Genomic DNA, 12,672 nt, shown 5'->3' with positions numbered 1-12,672 from the left:
AATAAATTATTTCTTTAAAGCCATATATGGCGTATGTACAATGAAAATTATTAGACTAAAATTATAAGAACTTATTATTTGTATGATTACTTTATATAAAGATAGAACTTTTCCCTAAATTATAAAATCTAAGTCAATTGCGTTATAAAGATGTCACAATTTAATTTGGATTCTCGGATTTTTCTCCCACTCGGAAGAAACTACAAAAGATTTAAATAACACATTACAGAGAAGATAAAATCGTATTATTAGTTGAAACGAGGTGTTCTCCAAGTTCAGAATTTTATGAAAAGTTTTAATTTAAATGTATTAACTATATTTCTTTACTTAATTTTGAATATTTCAAAAATATATTTTTTTGATCAGTTACGCCATATATGGCTTTAAAATACTAAATAATATACTTTGTTTTAATTAATTCGTATAAATTAAAGAAATAAAGTTATATTTTGGGTCATGACCCTTAAAAAAGCGAAAACTTTTTAAAATATCTGTCTAAATACAATAAATTAAATTAAATAGCTGCATGCAAGATTTTTTTCATTTTTTTTTTAGAACCACTATTTCTGCTATATCTGGTGGATTGATATTGAAGTATGGTAAAACATTAGAAATTATATATAAGGCCATTTCAAAATAAATTTCTTCTTAAATTGTTGCAAATATTTAGGTGCTAAATTACAAATAAGGTTGTTTAATGAACAAATTAAAAATGATAATGTTTTGAAAACAAATAACACCATTTGATTTTTTTTCTTCGAAATATATTGTATCACTGGATTTCAGATGTATGGAATTGAACATATTTTTTTGTAATATATATATACAATGGGATCATGTATGGAAAATGAAATTGAGATTAATAATTATTTTCAAAAGCAACAACTGAGATTTTCTCAAGATTATGTAGATAATAACAGGGTTCGACATTCGCGCTCGTCACCTCGTCATTTCCACCCTGAAATGATTTCGGACGACCTGATTTTCAGTTTGGCTCGCCCAAATGACGACCTGGGACAAGTTGGGAATATTTAGGCCTAATAATGATGTTTAATATTTTAAACTAAACTTCATAAGACCTTCAAAACATATTTTCCTGTGACAAAACCAATAAACCCATTCAACATGTTCAAATTGCAGCCGAGTAGATTTTTTTTCCCTGCCAAACCTGCGTCAATCAGCTGATGCAATTTTTACTGAAAGTCTTTAATAAAGTTTTATTTGAGATATAAAATATGTCAACTTAGTCAACGATCACCTTAAATATAAATAGTATAAATAATCTTCATTGTAACATCTTGCATAATTCCCCTACAACTTTCCGATCATAATGATCGTTTTCTGCTGCTAGACAGCCATGTCGGGTGTCCACTGTAATATAACACCTGATTAATTCAGTCCAGGGTTATTTGACCCTATTTATTTAGGCCTTAATGGCAAGTGAAAATAAATATTTTAAGCTACAAATTTTAGCATTCTAGCATGTCTGATTCTGCTTATATTTTTGTTTGATAAAATACCAGAAGACATCTTTACATTCCAAAAATGTATGGTTTACATTTTTTAATACAAACCCACAACTTCTATTAATTATCATAACAAATGTTAAACGATTTTCACATTAAGTTTTGTTTCAATTGATATTTTATTTGGACGACCTGAAATTCATTCGGGCGACCTGTGATCATACCAAGGTTGCCCGAATGGCGAGACCAAATTTTGACGAGTGTCGGACCCTGTAATAAACAATCAAGACATTCCAAAATATCAGGCCATCAGATGAGTCTCAAATTGGTCATTTCAAAATATCAGCTACAGTGTAGGTCATTACCTTTTCTTGACTACTGAAATTCTTAATAATAAAAAGTGTACGTAATACTAGACTAAGTATTGAATCACCATATGTAATCAATAATTCCCTCAATAAAATGTTATATTTAAGTTGATAATATGCATTTTTATCACTATGTCTATATTTACACGTAAATCAGGTCAATCAGGGCATTCAGAAATCAGGACATTATACCCCTTACAAACTTCAAAAGTGATTTCGGGCAATATATAAAACACATTTTCACCCAGACTTAATTAAAGTAACTTCATATATCACTCTTAAAAGATATTTTATCAAATATTAATATTTAAATAATCTTAAATTGTGTTTATTAGAAGTTTTTATACTATCAGGTTATCAGGTCATTATACCCCAAAATCAGGACATTATACCCCTGTCAAATTTCTAAGTCAAATAAAACAAACAAAAATATTTTGATTCTGCATTTTCTTCATGGTTCTTAAAGAAAATGATAATATTCATCATTTCCAATAAAAATAATATTGTGAATGTGCATAAAAACTCTTTATTTCAGCATATATATGAAATCAGGTCAATCAGGGCATTATACTATCAGGGCATTATACCTTCCCAGGGCATATTGCTTTGCTGCTGTCGGTCGGTCAGTGAAAAACTCTTAGAAAATTGAATTATTTGATGTCAGAACAATTTAAAAAAAAAAAAATTTCCTTTTCATTGAATGGTAAAAATTAGGCTACTTTGACTCTCTTATGGCCATATACTGTCCGACTCAGTGGATACTTAAGGATAATACCATTTTGAAATTCCTATCTCAGTGATTGGGATAAGCTAGGGAGTAAATGTGACAATGGCGCACTCCAAGTCAGTGTCAATGTGACATTTCAAAATTCAATGCGCCAAACAGACTTTTTAATGGGACATTTCCTAGTTACAAACTTGCAATTGATTACTTGCTGTTAGAATTTCAGTTGACTTGACTTAATTGAAATTGTCAAATTATTGAATGACAACATTAAAAGATACAAAATTAGTATATTTAAATTCACAAATGTCAGAAAATAAACACTGCAAATTAATTTCAATTCTTTATTTTTTGTCTCCGATGTTTGACATCTTTAAAATGATTTAAAGCCTGGTTTAGATCTATACTGCTTCCCTCCGATTCATGTTAAGTTTTCGTTTTGGTTTTTCCTCCAAGGCTACATCAGTCTTACCGCCAGATTCATCCCCATTCGTTCTGTCAGCATGTTATACTTCTTCCGGGTCATTTTCTACCGATTTACTAGAATTCTGTTTGTTAGGATTGTTAAAATTAAGAAAAGTCTGCCCTTTATCGGTACGAGGTATTTTCTTAAGCAGCATGCTGCACGCCTGACACCAGTTTATTTCGTGCACATTAGCCAGTCAGAAAACACGTAACTGTTTGATTAGATACTGCAGAAAAGAAAGTCATAAGAACGCTTTAATTGAACGACATTAAATACTATTTTATCAAGCGTAAATTGACAGCGATTGTTTTGGGAAATACTACAAGCGCTTGGGGGAAAGCTCAAAGTTTAAAAGTATGTAGTGCATGATTATATATGCGCCACGATGGCGCAGCGATTGCAATTTTAATGTGACATTTTGAAATTTAATGCGACTATGGCGCAGGGCGCGTGCTTATCCCAATCACTGCCCCGGCTATCTGATGTATATCTATTGTCAGACAACAAAATTGGATATTTTGATGAATTAAAAAAAATATATAAAATGTTAGACAATGAAAAATTGTTTAAATTTATTTTTGTAATCTTTGAGAACCAACGGCAATTTCTAATATATTAGCTATCTCCATGGCAACATCAAATTTTCTTAGCAACAAAGCAAGGAAAGTTATTTTCAGCACATATTAATTTAGATTTAAGATGATCAGATTTTGTACTTAATATTGACAGGATCAAGCTGCTAAAATAGACCAGGCGGCAGAGGCAGGGGAACAGTTTGCCAAGCTTTATTATGAGACCTATGATAAGAAAAGACATGTGAGTAAACAATTCTCAGTTAAATGTGTAAAAGATGCTTCTTAAAATATCAGTTGAATCAATTTTTGGTATAACATGTACAAATAAGGTCAAGATTTAGTAAATGAATTTTTACTGTAGTTTTGGTGCATGATCCTTTATGATACATTATCATAATTGATTTAAGCATTTCCCATACTTTATAGCTATAATTCATTGATTTATTATAAATTTACTTAAATAAGCAACCTAATAAAAAGATCACAATTTTCCTCATAAAATGATGACATTGTATACTAAATTATAAAATAGCATTTGGAATGCAGCATCTATTGTTGACTCATCAGAAATATGGTCCAGATGTTGATATCCCAATCAAACAGAATGATATACTGTAGACAGTGTTATTTTAACCCTGTGTTATTTTCTACCCTTTTGCATTTGCAAACAATTTTGCCCCATTTTAAATTTGCCAAGTTAAAGCTTTGTGTAAGAAATTATACTGTGTTCTTTGAATCTGCCCTGTTTAAATTCACCCACAAGCAAAAGAGCAGAAGTGACAACAACAAAAAAAAACAGGTAGGGGCAAAAATTTTCCCATTTGCTGTTCACTATTTAAATTTCTTTAATTTTTGGCAGGAATTAATGGCCAAAAGCTAAGTTCCTGTAACCAATCCATATGTCATGATTAAAAACACAACGTGATGGCAATGATGGTAGAATCGCCGGAACTCATAAGGAAATTTTACCTGGCGGCAGTTGACAGGGACCTGTCTAGAATAGAAGAATGTGTTCTAGTCCATGGTTTGGATGTCAATTACATATTCACTGAGTCTTACATACATTCACAACATACTGCTGGTACAGCATTACATATAGTTGCTGAAAAGGGACATACTGATATAATAGATGGAATGCTTATGTTAGGAGCTAATGTTTGTCTTAAAAATAAGTCTGGTGATTCTGCCATGCATATTGCCTGTAAACATGGAAATAGCCAAGCTGTCCTCAGCTTCTTAAATAGTAATCATATTTCCAAAAATCTCCAAAACAACCATGGCATTACTCCTCTAATGCGAGCAATTTTTCGATTTTTGACTGCCTTCAAGGACGACTACTTGACGATTATTAAGTCCCTGATAGAATACGGATGTGATGTAAATCTTTCCCCTGAGAGTTCCAAAACATCTCCCCTTCACATGGCTGCAGAAAAATGGGATCCTATTTTGTGTGAGCTTCTTATAAATGCAGGAGCTCATGTGAATGCTAAGGACTCTAAAAATAGTACACCACTTATCACAGCTGTATCTCAAATAAGACTAAATCCAGGGGTTGTTAAAGTTCTTGTAGAAGCTGGTGCTGATGCTAATGGTGTCAATGCAAATGGAAGGACTCCTTTACACATTACAGTGTCCAGAAATGATGATTTGAGTGTTGTTCATCTCTTAAAAGGTGGAGCTAATCCAAATGTTGCTGACAATGCAGGATCAACTCCCCTTGTTATTGCAGTCCATGAAAATAATACCAAGATTGTATCACACTTACTGTCATATGGGGCTGATGTGAACTATATACCAATTGAACAGAACAATATTATGCAAAGTTCACTGGAGGAAAGGCAAAGCATTCTGGGTATTGCAGTGTCAAATGAGAATACAAGAATGTGTAACCTCCTTATTAAAACAGGAAGTGATATTCTGAAGAACAGTTTGAGAGGGAGGAATTTATTAACAATGGCAGTCAGGAAAGAAAACATGGAGTTAGTCAAGCTGTTTCTTAGACTAAACTATCCCACCCAGTCTCTGTCAGTGATGTTTCCTGTTAACCATCTAAGTCCCAAATCTGCTGACATTTTCCTGTTACTCCTAAAGAGGGCAATTTATCCTGACATTTGTGAATTTGAAGAATGCTTAGCCAAACTAGATGGCTCTAGTATTCACAAAAAGAAAGCAGAGGAACTATTCTATAATGCATCCTCACTTCGAGATATTTGTTGCAAACATTTACGGAGATTGCTGGGGTTAGACATTCAAAAGAAACTACAGGTGTTACAGGAGGAGGAGCATATTGCTCAAGCACATGCTGATGAAATATTACTGATCCAAGAACTGTAGAGGGCTTATTAGGGCCCCGCAAGGATTTGCGGGTGCCCTATAGTAATCACTCTGTCCGTCCGTCTGTCTGTCTGTCCGTCTGTCACTCTTCCGTCCACAAATTTTCTGTTTTTTTCTAATAACTTTTTTAAAGGTTGCCCAATCAGGTTCAAATTTGGTATGGTAGTTCAGTAGGCAGAAATACATATTTTGATGCTAAAATTGGTTCTCTATGTCTTCTGGTTTGGAGCTGGTGTGGTGGGGTAGACTCCTTAACTATGCATAAGAATGAATGGGCAAAGAGAGATAACTGCTGAGAATGTTACCATTGTAAACTGGGAAGGCTGTGTAATTTGTCCTTTGGGATTAATTAACCTTCCACATGAAGAAAATCCTAAGCATTATCTTTATCTGTCAAATTGAGATTAATTACTCTACCAGCCTCTGTCTGCAATGAACTTTGTTTTGAAGTTAAGGTCAATTTTGAATGGTGTGTACATTCTGTGAAATATGGATTTAAAATAATGTTCATACTTTATATTGGTTAAAATACTGTACACATATTTAACATAATTTGATTGAATCCTAAAATCAAGATATATATTAAGGTCAGACGACACGTTCCTCAAAAATATATAATTTTTCCTAAGAATTTGACATTGAAGTAAAGTTACTTAAACATGTTTCCTCACAAAAAATTAGGGTACCTTACCAGGCATTTGGCCAAGATACCATAGGGACATATTTCTTATATAACCCTGATGGATAATCTTCTAAATGGCCTATAACACAATTTTTGGTGTATTTATATTTAAAAACATTTTGAGAACAATGTAGAAATCAGAAGAGAATGACAAATATGAATATTTTTTTATGTAATACCAAGAGATACTAAACATATATTTGAGGAACGTGTCGTCTGACCTTAAGATATCCTTTTTAGGTCACCTGAGTAAACTCAGGTGACCTATTGCTATCTGTTTTCATCCGTTGTCGTCCATCGTGCGTCGTGTGTTAACATTTGAACATTTTCAGCTTCTTCTCTGCACCCACTGAACCAATTTCAACCAAATTTGGCACAAAGCATCTATGGGTGAAGGGGAACAAAAATTTTGAATTTCATGATCCCTGCCACCCTGGGGCCTGAGGGGTGGGGCCAAAACCACTAAAATTAATGCAATCTTTAAAAATCTTCTTCTTTACTCCTGGACATCAAGCAGTCAAACTATTTGCATGATTGTAATCAGCATTGAGTCCTCTACCAAAATTGTGAAATTCATGGCCCTGGGGTCAGGGGTTCTAGTGCTAGGGCGGGGCTAAATAAGTATATAGTGAAAATGCATTATTTCTTTGAAAATCTTCTTCTCTGCTCCTGGGTATTAAATAAACCAACTAAGTACATAGTTATGATGAGCAAGAGTGCCTCTACCAAAATTGTGAATTTTATGGCCCCATCGTCAAGGGTTCTGGTGTTGGGGGTGGGGGGGCTCTATTGATTATATAGTGAAAATACATGAATTCTTTGAAAATCTTCTTCTCTGCCCCTGGGTATTAAATAAACCAACTAAGTACATATTTATGATGAGCAAGAGTGCCTCTACCAAAATTGTGAATTTTATGGCCCCATCGTCAAGGGTTCTGGTGTTGGGGGGTGGGGGGGCTCTATGGATTATATAGTGAAAATACATGAATTCTTTGAAAATCTTCTTCTCTGCTCCTAGGTATTAAATAAACTAACTAAGTGCATAGTTATGATGAGCAAGAGTGCCTCAACCAAATTTGTGAATTTTATGGTCCCAAGGTCAGGGGTTCTGGTGTTAGGGCGGGGCTCTATAGATTATATAGTAAAAATACTTGAATTCTTTCAAAATCTTCTTCTCTGCTCCTAGGAATTAAATAAACTAACTAAGTACATAGTTATGATGAGCAAGAATGCCCCTTCTAAAATTATGAATTTTATGGCCCCAGGGTCTGGGGATCTGGTGTTAGGCTGGGGCTCTATTGATTATATAGTGAAAGTACATTAAATCTGAGAAAATTTTCTTCTCTGTCTCTGGGTATGAAGCAGATGAACTACCTATATAGTTATGATGAGCAAGGGCCCTAATCTTGCAGAATTGTGAATTTCAAGGCCCCAGGGTCAGGGGTGGGGGGGGGCTCTACTTATATACTGAAAATGAATTAATTGTTTGAAATCTGCTCCTTTGTATTTATAAAACATGTATTTATTTTTTGATAGGAAATTTTAAGGGCGCCTTTTAAAAATTTATGCAATGTGTGGACCTAAGGTCAGGGGTTTATGTCACAGTGTTAGGGGCACTACTGATTATTGCTGAATATTACTGATTAGTTGGAGTGCATTTTTGTTCCCCTACCCTGCGTATGGGTATTGACAGTTACCAAGCTTAGCAACTGCTAAGTGTATTGTTATGATGATCAATGGTGCCTCTTTCAAAATTGTGAATGCCATATAGCATCTGGCTTAAAACATGAATCAAATTCAATACACTGTAACTGGGAAGTTGTTGCATAATGCTCAGGTGACCTATAAGGCCCGTGGGCCTCTTGTTTATTATTACTATTTTATTTTTTAATTATTTATTTAATTAAGGTCTTCCGTTTCCAACGGAAGACCTTCTACTGATTCTGTTGGTAAAGATTATTATTCTTTTTTTTTCTTCTACTTCCTAGACGCCAACTTTGAAGCCTCATATCTCACTCATTTCTCAATTGATTTCGCTCAAATTTTCAGAGGTACTAGAAGTTACTAAACTCTATCAGAATGCTGTCAAAAATTTCAAAAAGTCACTTCCGGTTTTGAGTTATTTCCCTTTAAACGAAAATTTATAGGCTTTCCTTTCCAGACAAAGGCTCAGAGACGGCTAAAGATGGAGCAGAAATTCTACTGATTTTAGATAATAGAAGGATTGAAGTTGTGCACATCGGTTTTTATTTTTCGATTTCTCTATTCAAAATGGCGTTATATAGGGGTCAAAAATTAGAACGCTTAAAAGAGCTAAAAATTACTCATATTTTGCTTTTTATCCTCTAAACTAAAAATATTTTGTTAAGACATATAGAACAAAATTTGTGCAGAATTAGAAGATCTTTCAAATGATATCTCGGAAAAAGGGCTGACCCCTAAATTAAGGGATCTAGAGGGGCCAAAAATTTTTTCCAGATATCTCAAAATGTATTGAGAATTTGTCATACGTCCAAGAAGCAAAGTTGTTCAAAATGTCAATCTTAATCTATTGAAGTCGTCAAAATGCGTCCGGCGACGTCACTTCCGGTCAAACCGGAAGTAGTCGGAAAATGCATATTTTTGCCGTTTTTGACAAGTTTTTGGGTAACATATGTCTCTGGGAGCTTAAAAATTAATTTTCCGTGCGTCGTCGTCACTTCCGGTCAAACCGGAAGTAGCAAAAAGTGGCTTATTTTTAAAGGTTTTGTTGCAAAATTGAAATTATAAAGTGACTGGAGACGACTTAGCTCATTGTTTTGTTTTGTTGACGTCACTTCCGGTCAAAACAGGACGGAAGACCTACTCGTTGCTTTGCAACGAGCTTTGCTCTAGTTTAATTTGTTTTGCTGCCTTAATGCTGTTAATTTTAACAGGTAATCAGATAATAACTCCATTCTGTCAGTGCTGAAAAAAGTTCTTATTGTAAATTTATATAGAAGAAAAGGATGGGAGAGCAATACAATTAATCCCCTGGGATTAATTATCTTGCTTGTTGCAGAAAATTTAGAGGCTTATCTTTATCTGTCACATGAAGATTAATGAACACCTTTGTCTCAACTGATGTTTGTTTTGAAGTTGAGGTCAACCCTGGGTGATATTTGCATTCACTGAAGGCTTGCATTTTATAAAACACCTGCTTAAATCTTTTTTAAATACACATTAAATTGAGTTTTTTTTAATAAGACATGAGGTTTTCCCTATTTTCTGTTAATACAAGGTTACTATTTACAGGTTTTTGGACATTCAGGAATTATCTTGAAATTTTAAAAATGCAGTTGTTACTTATAATCTTTATATATTAAAAAAAATGTAATCAAGTAAAACTCTCATTCAATGAGCTGCACCCTTATATTTCTACCCCTCAGCGGGGCCCTTGCTGACTGGTCAGTTTTCTAGTTTTGATAATATATATTTTTATAAGGTTTGGGGGGTATATAGAGGCCGTTGGTAGGGACACTAAATTGATTGGAATGTAATACAGCTTTATTGGCTTATTCTTTATAAACCAGTTAGCATTTTAATTTTTGTTTTGGTTAGGCCCTACATGTAAGGTGCATTTGTTATTATGCTGTAGACCCGTTACTGAATTAGTCAGTGTCCCACAACTTGTAAGTAATCAATTTCTGCATCCTCCAACATGTGCACAATCATTTTTTTGAATGTTGGTGTTACTGTTTTATTTAATCAAGATTTTTCTGATTAAAGTGTAAGAACTACAAATGGAAATTTTAATAATCTCTATTACTGAATTACATATATTTAATGTTGATTATTTTTTTTATATTTCTTTAAAAAATAAATCTCAGTCTGTGATATTATTGTTGATTTGTAAAGTTGTATGCTTGTGTGATACACCTGTATTTATACCGGTAATTTCATTTCATTTTCATAAAAAATTTATATATATACTGTAGTTAAAAGAATGCTATAGAAAATGTTCTGTAATAATTTATTATTCAAAAATATAAAATCATATGTAATGACTAAAGTAACAAGAATATTTTCATATTATATTTAATAAATGGAACTATTATATGAATTAGTTTTGTTTGCTTTAGTTGAAACTTGTAATTAAAGACACCACAGAGTCTGTCACATCTGTTTCGTATTTGGATATTTTACTTACTACAGATGATATGAGCCAGTTAACAACTACTAGTAAATTGTTTGACAAACAGAATGACTTCAACTTTTCAATCATCAGCTTTCCTTATTTATGTAGTAATATCCTGAAATCACCTGTGTAGGGTGTTTACATCTCCCACTTTTAAATACTCAAGAGCATGGTCTGAGTATGATTAGAATTTAAATTGAGACAGGTTACTAACAGATAAGCTGCAACAACCATGTTTAAAGTCAGCACCACATAAAAAGTAAGGTGGTTATAATGACCTTGTTAACATATAAAACTAATCATTGGGCCCTGTTTTGGCTGACTTGTTTCATTTCAGTCTTTGTTTTCATACTAAATTTTGACTACAGAATGATCTGTCTACATATTAATCAATCAGACATTGGACTCACAGATTGTATAAACGATCCACAGGGGATGCTTATTCGTCTTAGGCACCTGATCCCACTTCTGAATTTGCCAAGGGTCCAGGTTTATGTCTTCTTCACAAATTTGCATTGTTAGTAGAACTTTAACTATTGTATTCTTTAACAGAACAATTTCCAACATTGATATACATATCTTGATCATAAAGGTCAAATATTTATGATAGTGTAGATGTATTTTTTGTCAAATTACTGAGGAAAATTATAAACACAGACAGACAGATTAAATCATGTCTCCTCCCAAGTGGATAAATGATGAAACAAAGAAATCAAAAAAATTTGCATTTTGCTCCTATACAATTTTGATTAAACTTCATATACAGGTGTGGTCTGATTTAAATCTTAGACCAATTGGATCAGTGATGTTTCATTGATTGTATTACAATTCTCAGGTAAGCTTGGACTTTCAGCAAGACGTGACATTCTAGATGTTACGTAATTAGTCAAATGGTGAATAAATTCTTATTGTTCAAGAAATTATTAACATCAAGAACTTTCAATTGTTGTGACAAATGATGAGGCAACTTAAGCCCTGCCTCTTTACCGTTCGAAAACTTTTAATTGGCTATTTCACCAGTTGACATTCAGCCGAATTTCCATCCTATGTATATTTCAACAGTGAAGGAAAGCTGTGTAAATTTCAGATGCTATTTATGTAATGTCGAGAATGCCACGCCCTACAGAAAGTATAAGCTTAACTGGAAATTGTCCTAAATAATGATTGTTTTAGAGTAACAGTACATGTATTTTTAAAACTTTCTACAGTCTGTATTTGTGGTTGCTTTGACAATCTATATTATAACAATTATAGATGCTAAATAAGCTTTATCTGGATACCGCTACAATGGTGTGGAATGGGAATGGAGTATCTGGACTGGAGAACATACAGAAATACCTGGAGGGTTTACCTGTGACAGAGCACAAAATGGAGTCTTTAGACTGTCAACCACTCGCAGGTAATCTATCAAGTAAAAGGTGTAATTATCTCAATTACGAAATTGAGCTTTTGCTTAAAAGATGTATATTTTATTTTGAACTGTTTTCATTAATGTTTTACTATGACTTTAACATTCTCTAGACAAAGTATCAGGTGGGCAGTTTTCAATAATTGTGAAAACATATGGAACTGTCAAATATCAGAACAGAAAAGCCAAGACTTTCCATCAGAACTTCATGTTGACTTCCCAGAATAATTTATGGAAAGTGGTGAGTGACAGCTTCCGATTCCAAGACTGAGGGGAGGAACAGCAAGGGAGGATCATCTACAGGACATTCCACTGGTTCCAGGGGATTCTGCAGCGAGTTATAAGAGAGAGCTTTCCATTTTCTATATACAGTGCTCAAATGATATTGAAATGCAGTGTTTACGGTTGAGGGGAATTCAGAAGAAAGAATAATGTTCAGTTATTGATCTCCATCATGCAGCACAAATATACTGAATTTTATGATTCTATAGAG

The 12,672-nt window shown here is 33.5% G+C and overlaps 1 protein-coding gene across 2 annotated transcripts in view; it reads left to right on the top strand.

Annotated features, from left to right (window-relative positions):
- LOC134233929 (NTF2-related export protein 2-like) overlaps nucleotides 1-12,672 on the top strand; it is a 14,848-nt gene extending 2,176 nt beyond the window's left edge. The window contains exons 2-4 of one of the 2 annotated variants that reach the window (XM_062715989.1): nucleotides 3,754-3,840; nucleotides 12,026-12,170; nucleotides 12,293-12,672. In XM_062715989.1, coding sequence (XP_062571973.1) covers nucleotides 3,754-3,840; nucleotides 12,026-12,170; nucleotides 12,293-12,450 — 390 coding nt within the window. In that variant the 3' untranslated portion in view covers nucleotides 12,451-12,672. Of the gene's footprint in view, nucleotides 1-3,753; nucleotides 3,841-4,458; nucleotides 5,938-12,025; nucleotides 12,171-12,292 lie in introns of those variants that run through there. The other variant, XM_062715988.1, reaches the window with a different exon arrangement.

Source organism: Saccostrea cucullata, unplaced genomic scaffold (genome assembly GCF_032062105.1).
Source record: "Saccostrea cucullata isolate Sc308-1 unplaced genomic scaffold, CSIRO_AGI_Scuc_v1 ctg226, whole genome shotgun sequence".
In the NCBI taxonomy this organism is placed as follows: domain Eukaryota; kingdom Metazoa; phylum Mollusca; class Bivalvia; order Ostreida; family Ostreidae; genus Saccostrea; species Saccostrea cuccullata.
Note: the sequence above shows the minus strand (reverse complement) of the source record. Positions and strands in the feature narration are given on the sequence as shown.